Here is a 9,208-nt window from a genome sequence, read left to right as displayed (position 1 = left end):
GGCCGTGCTCCCTCTGGGGTCGTGCCCCGCCACGCCCCGTTGCCCGGCCTCGGGCGGGGTCTGCCCGCGGGGGCCGCCCCGCCGCTCCCTCCCCGGGGAGCTCCGTGAGCCTCGGGGCGCGCGTGGGTCCCGTGCTGGTTCGAGGTGGGGAGGGGTTCGCAGCCCCGGTCCTGGGCCGTTCGGCGCCTCCCGTCGCTCCCGCGGGGGTCACACGCCCGGTGTCGCGGGCGGGGGCCCGGGGTCTCACTCGCCCTAGGGTGCAGCAGCTTCTGGGAATTTGTGCTATTTTTGGTTAATTTGGGCGACGGCAGGACTGCCAACGCATCGGGGAGGGGAGACTTGTTCACACAGCTGGGGAATAGCCCGATTCCTAAAATCTGAGCTCCTCGTGGGGGGATAGATGAGACTCACATCCCACTCTGAGTGGATACTTGGGATTCGTATTCCCCTCGGGGTGCATATATGGGATTTATATTCCCCTCTAGTTGGATATATGTGATTTAGATCTCCCTGGGTGGATAGATGGGATTTATATCCCTATGGAAATTCTTTTCCTATTTAAAATGAATGAATGTTTCTCTATTGAAGCTTTTCTCCTGGAAAATGATCCTTGAAAAGAGCCTGTGAGCCGCCAACATCCCTCATGCCCAGGCAGGACAATTCTGGGACAAGCAGTTCCAAATATTTACATGTTGACTCTTTTAACTTTGGAGGCACAAGTAACCGGAGGCATTTTGGCAACTTGGTGACAGAATTAAAAAAACACAAAAACCAACAACCCAACATGGGAATCTCGGGTTTGTTCCGGCTTTGTGTAAACTCCATGGAGAAAATATTTCCTGTTTCAGGATCAAATGTGGAGAGGTCAGCCAAGGACTTTGTCTTGTATTTTAGAAAAGGGTTAAAAATGGGGTTGGAAAGGCCAGATATTGTGGATTCGGGAATGGAGGAAAAATGGGAGAGGTAAGGAGAAGCAGGTGAATGATTATCTACTTGTGTTCCGGATCCACAGGATGTGGATGGAAACAGTTCCTGTTCTCCACAGTGGAGCTGGAAAGGCTGACCTAAGGTCCGTGTTGATGGACAATAATCCATCAGTGGTGAGGATGAGAAGTTGGGAATTCACCGAGGGAAGACAAGAACTTGGGAATATTAAATGCAGGAGAGCAGCCCCAGCCCCCATCCCTAACTGCCTAAATCTGCGCAAAATCACCTTCACAGGTCACTAAACAGGGTGTTTGCAGGCCTGGAGCCGGTTCCCTCCTCACTGCTGGCTCTGGGTGGCTCTTCCCTGACTGTGTTTCTGTGTCCCTCACTGGTGCTTTTGGGGCTGAAACCCAAAAATAGCCCTCGTGGGCTGCGGCGCCCCCGGGACGTCACTCCCGGATTGTGGGAGCCGTGCTGGGAGCAGGCGCGGCAGGATTTGGCGCCGGGATGGTTTGATAAGGAGCTGCTGGAAAACGCCAGAGACCTTGAGAGCTTTCTGCATGCTTCCTGCCGGGAGGTAGCTGGGAAAGGTTCTCACAACTGCAGGGAAAATCCTCTTGGCGTTAAAGCTGCTTATGCCGGCGGTTTGCTGGGAAAGCTGGGTGGCTGCTCATGGAGATGGTGGCTGTGGAGCCACCACCACCCTCCGAGTGGGGGGAAAAAATCTGGGAAAGGAGCTTGTGAAAGAGCCGGGAGGATGGTGTCATTTTGGGACTGAAGGGGTCTGGGTGAATATTCCCAGCTTTGGGAGCAGGGAGGGCATGTCCAGCTGTCCATCCCTGGTGTGGTTGTGTCAGGACATCCCAGTCCCGAAACACCACTGGAAGGTGAGAATTGGGTCGGGAAGGTTTGTACCTGGAGGATTTGCTCTGGAAGGGAGCGATACAATTCATAGTTAAGCCGGGGTACAACAAACCGGTTTATTTTCCGTGTCTGCATTAGAGGGATGGTTTTTAGGAATAAGCTCATAACCTTCATCCGCATCTTTTACTTTCCTTTAATTGCTTTTTACTCCACTCCAGGGTTGGAAATCTCACTGCTGTTAGATCCTAAATAATTTTCCGGGGCGTTCTTGGCTTTTTTCAATCCACCTTTATGGCAGCACAGAGCCAGGAGGTGGCACTGCCAGGCAGCGCATCCGGGCTCGCTCCTCCGGCCGCTTCTGAACCCGTTTCGAGCCTTTCAGCTTCCCTAGGAAACAAAACTCTTCTTCTTTCCGAGGCTGGGGGCCTGGGTAATCTGTGAATGGTGGGACAGGCAGGGGCTGGCCCCGCTGCTCCGTGCGTGCAGAGGAGGTGAGCGAGATGCGTGGTGCGTGCTCTGGCGCTTCGGGACATTCTCCCGGGGTCTGGGAGGTGTCTGGAGGGAGCCGGGGGCTCTGGGCACTGTGACCACCGTGAAGCTCCTGTTGGCTTGACTCACCATCCCTTGGCTTGACTCAGCCTCTTTTGTCTTGTGGGGTTACCTGGGTATGCCTGGGCCAGTTTTCCATCCCTTCTTCCTCTTCCAAGGAAAAGCAGCATAGGCACCGAGCGTGGAATCACGCTCCTTTCCCCCCAAAAGGAGTTTAACTCCCATTTCTCGACCAAAGTCACCCATTTCTGCAACAGATTGCTCTCCGTGGGGGGGGTTGGGGTGGCGGGACATTTTCTGGTCCAGCTTCTCATCGCACCCAGATATTGCGGGCGTTTCTGGAGAATAAATGGTGCAAAGAGCGATGTGGAAGGAGCAAAGCTGGAAGCTCGTGGCTGGGTTTAGAGGCTCGAGATGATCCTTCTGATGGGACAAGTGCTGCACGCGCTGTTTGCGTTTGTTATTCCAGTCCTGGTGGTGGTTAGGAATTATTTACCATGAGAGACCGTGCACCGAGTGTTGGGGGTTTTATTGGCAGAGGTTCTTATTTACAGCAGAATCCGAGGAAATAGGAGAGGACTGAGGCGTTGCAGAGCTCTCCGTGTTTGCGCCACGGGGCGGCACCGTCCCTCCAGCAAAACCTTTGGACACAAAGTCACGGCGCTTCTGGAACGGAGGCAGCGCCTCGTGGAGAGGATGCCGTTGTCGACGCCTGACAGTGTCCTGGTCACCATCCCAGCCGCCGTGTCTGGAACAAGGGAAAAGCTGAGGAAGTTCCCGCGTGTGGCAGGAGGGGGGTCGGCGTTTCCTGGGATGTTGGAGAGCTTCAGCTGTGGGAAAATGTCGGGCAGGTGGGACGGAGCTGTGGAGGAACCTGGACAGGAGGGTGGAACCAGCTGGTCTGTGAGGTTCATCCCAACCCAAACCATTGCAGGGTTTTATGGAATGGGGGATTTGGGTGGATGAGCAGCGGGAGGTGCCTGGTTGCTTGCACCCTTGAAGGTCCCATTGAATGCCAAGAGGTCATTGGGAAAACGCCCTGGAAAGCCTCTGCAGGCCATCAGTGGCGATCAGAGCTGCTGGTGGGTTCCCTGGCTTCACAGCTGGGTGCCTGGAAGGGTTTGTTATCTTTCCATTGCTTTGGAAAGTTGCTGCTTCAGAAAGAATTGGATTTCCCTGGGTTAAAGGACATGCTTTGAGTGAGTGTTGAAATCCCAGAGTACCTTGGGAGGAGGAGGCTGGGGGGGTCATAGCAGGAGACCCAGGAAGCTGAGGAGGACGATGAGGCTGAGGTGGCATTGCAGGGACAATCCAAATGACTCCTGGGAGTCCTGGTGGGTCAAGGAAAACAAATCAGTCCCAAAGTCCCACATTTTAATGTGCTGAAAACCCGTGGCAGAACTCATGAGCTGAGAAGCACCCACCTGACTGTCCTCAGCATCCCTGGAATCCCCTGGAGCATTTGTATCTGGTCTTCCTGAAATCTTGGTGGTGGAATTCTCTTCTGGAAACAACTTATCCCAGTCCACTTCTCCAAGGGTGCTTGTCTGGATGTGGAGAAAAATAAATAATGTGGTAAGTAACAGCATAGGATTAACTCCTATGCAGACAGATCGCTCTTTGGGATGGGTTTGATAGTGTTTAATTGGGAAAACAAGGAATTTCCCACAGCTTCTGTGCAAGCTGGAAAAATAAATCCCAACTCAAACCATTCCATGATTGCTGTTCATGGATGCTCTGCTCAAACTCACTGGAGTTGTTCTGGGGTCTAAAAATCAGCAGGTTTTATCCATTTATTTTTCCTTGTGGCAGAGATTTGGGTGAGGAAAACCTGTTTTTTAGGGGAATACCAAGAGGAACCCAGCTCACCTCGTATGAATCCAACTCGTACACGTACGTGGCGGGGGTTGCCGTGATGTTGTCGTAGTAATAATCTTCTGTGGAGTAATAGTAGTTGCCTGGAATGGAAACAGCTCCCGGTGAGGTGGCACTATGGGGGCTGGGGACACCTATCCAGCATGGGAGGGATGAGTCCCTCCTCCATGTCCTGGGTTGTGATCGCCCAGCTTTTCCCCTCTGAACAGCCAGTGGAACTCCAATTAATCTGAACAACCTGGATAAATCCCTGGAAGTGTTCACGGCCAGGTTGGATGGGGCTTGCAGCAGCTTGGGCTGGCGGAGGTGTCCCTGCCCATGGCAGGGGGTGACATGAAAGTCTTTAGGGTCCCTTCCCACCCAATCTGTTCCATGAACCCATGGAACCTGAATGACGGTCAGTGCAGAGGACTCAATTCAGTCGCTTCTCAGCGCCTTTCCGTGGGCAAAGCCTCATCTCCCTGCCTGCAAGAGGCTGGATGGAGACTCCCACAGCCTTCCCAGCCCCGGTTATCCCAACTCCCTCCCGTGGCTTGTGGAAAATGGTAAAAATGCTTTTAAAAAGGCATTTCTCACTTAAATGAGCCATGTAGTCGTATAAATCCTGTGCGATCTCTTCCACGTCATCTTCGACCTCCGCCTTCCCTGAAAGCAAAGGAACAACACGCGGATCATCATGTGGAGCCTCGGGTCGAGCCGTGGGCACGGGGTCGTGTGAAGTTTCATTGATTTATTGGTGCTTTGGGCAAAACCCATTTCCTGTGGGAGGGATGGATTTACAACGTGACCCGTAATTAGATCCCAGCTAAAGGTGTGGGAGGTCAGAGCAGAGCTGGGGTTTTCCTTCATTTCTGGGTATGGATGTGCCGGAAGCGAGAGACGCCGTGATGGGGATGGAGCCTCTGGCTGCGCTTCTGCAGCCCAGACCCAGAGCCGGGGTGGATCTCCCTTTGGGATGAGCCGCTCATCCAGGATCCAGCTGCTCCAGCGCCTTTGACTGTGGAGCTGCCAAGGGCCCAGAAGGGACCCTCATGTTTCCTTAGGGCTGAGCCACTATAAATAAATTCTGACCCATGTGACATTGTCACAGTTGGAGCGAGTGGCTCATTCCCTATCCCAAACAAAGGTTCTGTGGGTTTTCATGGTTTTTGGGAGGATTCTTTAAAGCAAATTAATCAGGAATGTTCGAATTGAATCTAATAGTCACAGATTAGTACACTAAGATACTCATGGAATAATGAGATACTTTTATAGTTTGATAGTTTGATACTCATTTTTAGTCATAAATAATTATAATATTGTCATTATAAGTTACACCATTAATGGCTGGACTGATGCCTTCAGTCATGCCCAGGGCCAGCTGCAGCTCCAGGTCCCTTTCCAAACCCTCCCACTTCTTCCTCTCATATTCCTGACTTTCCCAGTACCGGCAAAGCCTGGGGGAGAAGCCCGTGTCCCAGAATTCTCATTGGGGAATTCTCTGGAAACTGACCGAGACTGGAGAATCCAGGGCGGGATCGGGGCTCTGCAGGGGGGACTCAGCGCAGCCTCACCCGTCGCGGTGCCAAACGCCTCGACCTGTCCCACTCCCACCCTGAGCTTTCGGGGAAATTTGGACCGAAACTGGGACCTGCCCACCCACCCCCGCTCCTTCTCGTGCTCATCCTTCGAAAACGCTCCGGCAGTGCCGAACTCGGGCTCTGGGGCACGTTATCCTGTGCCCGGAGCTTTCCCACAAACCCTTCCGAGTTGGCTCTTGTATTTGCGTTGGAGTCACACTAAGAATAATTGGGCAACTGTATCCCGAAAAGAGCTTCCAGCTGGGAATCCCCTCGCCTGATGTTTCACGTTTGGGTCCGTTCCTTCGGTGAAGAGGAGAAGGAGGAGAAAGAGGAAGGCTCTTGGCACGGCAGAGATGCAGTTTCCAGTCCCCTCAGCAGCCGGTGCTGCTCCGTATCCCACCTTCCCAGAGGTGGGGGATTATCATGCTCATCCCTAAGCAGCTCCAGGTTGGGGTTTTCCTCCCAAAATACCCTGATTCCACTCCCCATCTACAAACTGCCCACGTAATTCTCAGGAAATCCTGTTGGGTTTTTTTCTCTGTCTCCTAATAGCTCCCAGCTGGAATTTGCGAACGGTTTGAACACAATGCGGGAAACATTCACTGTCCCACTGTTCTCCAAGCACAGGCTTCATGGAACCTTTAGTAATTACATCGTGTTTTCCCGGCGTTTCTTGCCCTGCAGCCCCCTTTCAGCCCAACATCTTTCAGCCTCCAGACCCCTTTTTCCCCCCCGGTGCCCCGCGGCATCCCAGGAGCGTGGGAATAATCAGAGCAGCGAGCTAAAATCAAATTGCCCTTGGAAAACCCTGTAAGACCCGGGAAGCACATTTACCGGGTAAGGAGTGAAGGACCAGGAGCACCGCGATGCAGAAGTTCATCGTCCTCCGTTGGGTGTCGGCTGCCGGAGCGGCTCCGCTCCTGCTCCGCGGGACCTTCCCGAGGGGACCGGAGGCAGGAAATGACTCGGGGGGTTGAGCCGAGCAGCCTCCTCGGCAGCGCGGGTTGTGCCCGGGCTGTGCCCGGGGCTGCAGCGGAGCCGCGCTGAGCGCGTCCCGTGCTCCGGCGGGGGAAGGTTCCCGCTGCAGAGGCGTTTCGGGTGGCCGAATTGCAAATCTGGGGAAGTTTTCCCCGGGGAGGGTTAGTGCCGCTGGATGCGTTCTCATATGGAGGGAGGATGGTTTTGATTACGTTCTAACGGAGCAAAGCAGAGCTATAAATAGCAAATTCTTCTGGGAGAGAAGGCAGAAATGCTGACTGGGAGCCAGAGTCAGTCCTGACTTCCCGTAAAATCTTGGGGGATTTTCTTGTCTTGGCTTCATTTCCCCGTACCGTGCCTCAGTTTCCCCATCAAGAGGAAGAAACGTGAGCAGTCATAGATTTATTTTATTTTATAGTGGGTGAAAACACCCTGGGGAGGAGAAGCCGACAGCGGAGCTCCTGCGAGGAGCCGGCGGGATCCAGGTGGGAACTGGTGCAGACTGAAGGGGGAAGGAAAAGGGGAAGCGAAGGAGACAGAGATGAATAAGGTGGTGAAAAATCAATATTTTGGTGACTCTTGGAAATGGAGGTTATAAAACCAGGAAAGAGCAAGATGAGTCTTGGATGGTCCAGGAGGAGCTGTGTTTTGGGGCGCAGGGCCATGGAATGGGTTGGGAGTGACCAAAAAGTTTGTCTCATCTCCTGTTGATTTTAAAACAAGGATTTCTGTAGATTTTAAGGAATCTGATCGATTTTAAGCCAAAAATTCCCCAAAGCAGACTTTTTTTCCTACCAAGAGTGAACCCAAGTGAAGAACTTCTTCAGCGCATCCCAAAGCCAATTCCCAGCCTCCCTGGGCTTCTCTGTGCTTTGCAGAAGGAGCTTCTCCCGTCCGTAGGGAGATGCTTGGCAAAGGGTTAAGTGCCAAGGAATGCGGAGTAGGAAGTGAATCTCTTCAAACCCTCCTCTCCACAAGACCCTCCTCTCCCTCCTCCACAAAAATAACATCGAAACTCAAAAGTCCCAACCCAAGCAGAAATCTGAACTCGTTGTGAAGAATCCCGCCAGGGCTCAGCCGGGAGGCACTGGGGGAGCGCGGGAGGGTTAAAAGATCATGGGATTAGAGGAATGGGGAGGGAAGGGGCGAGGAAGGTCCGTGAGGATGGTTATGGCTTATCCGATGGGTGGGTGGGGCTGAAGGGACAAACGCTTGGCGTGGGAGCTGGGAGTCAGGATTCAGCGGGGTCTGCTGGCTCAGGGCTGGGAATGACCCTTCAGGACTGGGTGTGATGGCGTAAGACTTGCAAAAATTGGGAAAAGATTGGGAAAGCTTGGAGAACCCACTAAGGGACCTGGATAAAATGTGCCATAAGGTGGTAAAAGGGGGAAACAGCTGCTCTTCCCTGGCTGTGACCAGCTGGAACATCCCAGCAGCATCCTGCATCCCAGGTGCAGATCCCGAATTGTGTTTCTGGATGGAAAAGGAAACCACTCTATTTTCGCTCCGTTTTTTTTTTCTTTTCCCCTTTTTTTCTTACCGATTCTTCACATCTGGCACCAGGGAGCAAGCCCATTGCAGCCACAGAAAGGAGCCAAACCAAGGGCTTTTCCATCTCCCATCCCAAAACCTTGTTTCCTGTTCCCCAAATCCCTATTTTGCTCAATCTTTCTGCTTTTACGTCTTTATTTTTTAATTATTAAAGTTTTTGTGCCAAAATCCAACAGTAAAATCTGCCACAACAACAGAGCAGCAAGGGAGGGAAAACTCAACATGTGAACCAAAACAGAGGGGAAAAGGAAGGAAAAGGAGAAAAAAAGAAGGGAGAAGGAGGCTCCTGGTTCCTGCCGTGCTGAGGGGGCTGCATCCCAGGGATGCTCTGGGCATCCAGAGCCTGGTGCCGTGTCGGGGGATTCAGTCCAAGGAGGAAGGTGCAGATGAAGTCAGCGGTTCTCGGATGCGTTGTGTCATTTCCCAGATTTAATAGGCGGAAGCAAAACAAGAAGGGAAATTAATGCAACGCAGCCGGTAGCTCCGGTTCTTCCCTGAACAATGCCTCGTGCCCAGGAGGTGGCATTCGCAGGATTCCTGCGGAAGAGGCTGGAGGGGACATTGTTTGGAGTTTTCCTTGCAGGAGACGTGAAGGTGGATGAAAAATCCGACCCCTCATGGCACCAGTGCCCAGCGCTCCCTGCGGCACCATCAGTCCAGAGGGAGGGGGAATGAGCTGCCCATCCCATGGGATTCCGGAGGGAGGGGCTTTGGAGCCGGCCAGGCTGTTCTTGCTGGACGATGGAATGTTTATAGTCTAAATAAAGTTTTCCTGCTCTTCCCAGCTCTTCTGTAAACAGCGGCGGTGGGGGACAGAATCAGAATGGGAGCTGTGAGGGGCTTGGAATAGAGGAAAATGCCGGTTTAAAGAGGAATTCTTTGAAAAGAGAGGAGAGGAGAGG

At 52.9% G+C, this 9,208-nt stretch overlaps 1 protein-coding gene and 1 long non-coding RNA gene across 3 annotated transcripts; one reads left to right on the top strand and one right to left on the bottom strand.

The window, feature by feature from the left end:
- Positions 1–1,893: 1,893 nt before the first annotated feature.
- On the bottom strand, positions 1,894–7,047 carry LOC108445356. Of its 2 annotated transcripts, XM_017728882.1 has the most exons (6): positions 6,612–7,047; positions 4,792–4,860; positions 4,210–4,298; positions 3,765–3,887; positions 3,564–3,671; positions 1,894–3,088 (listed from the first exon to the last, which is right to left on the bottom strand). In XM_017728882.1, the coding sequence occupies exons 1-5, from the start codon at positions 6,940–6,942 to the stop codon at positions 3,588–3,590; spliced, it is 696 nt and encodes a 231-aa protein (XP_017584371.1). In that variant the 5' UTR covers positions 6,943–7,047; the 3' UTR covers positions 1,894–3,088; positions 3,564–3,587. The 2 variants fall into 2 exon arrangements, with proteins under 2 accessions (XP_017584371.1, XP_017584369.1); XM_017728880.1 differs by having other exon boundaries at positions 1,894–3,671.
- Positions 7,048–7,173: 126 nt separating this feature from the next.
- LOC108445357 lies at positions 7,174–9,090 on the top strand. The gene is made up of 2 exons (XR_001860180.1): positions 7,174–7,240; positions 8,890–9,090. It is a non-coding gene; the product is annotated as an uncharacterized LOC108445357 (long non-coding RNA).
- The last annotated feature ends 118 nt before the right edge of the window (positions 9,091–9,208 follow it).

The sequence above is a fragment of the Corvus brachyrhynchos genome, unplaced genomic scaffold (assembly GCF_000691975.1).
Source record: "Corvus brachyrhynchos isolate BGI_N302 unplaced genomic scaffold, ASM69197v1 scaffold443, whole genome shotgun sequence".
In the NCBI taxonomy this organism is placed as follows: domain Eukaryota; kingdom Metazoa; phylum Chordata; class Aves; order Passeriformes; family Corvidae; genus Corvus; species Corvus brachyrhynchos.
This window is presented reverse-complemented; position numbering and strand designations above follow the sequence as displayed.

Excerpts from the sequence above, each read along its gene's own strand:
- LOC108445356 (XM_017728880.1), bottom strand. The coding sequence starts at position 6,942 with ATGAGAACGCATCCAGCGGCACTAACCCTCCCCGGGGAAAACTTCCCC. Across the intron at positions 4,861-6,611 it reads GGTCCTTCACTCCTTACCCG|GGAAGGCGGAGGTCGAAGAT; the intron begins GTAAATGTGCTT and ends CTTTGCTTTCAG. Across the intron at positions 4,299-4,791 it reads CGACTACATGGCTCATTTAA|GCAACTACTATTACTCCACA; the intron begins GTGAGAAATGCC and ends TTTCCATTCCAG.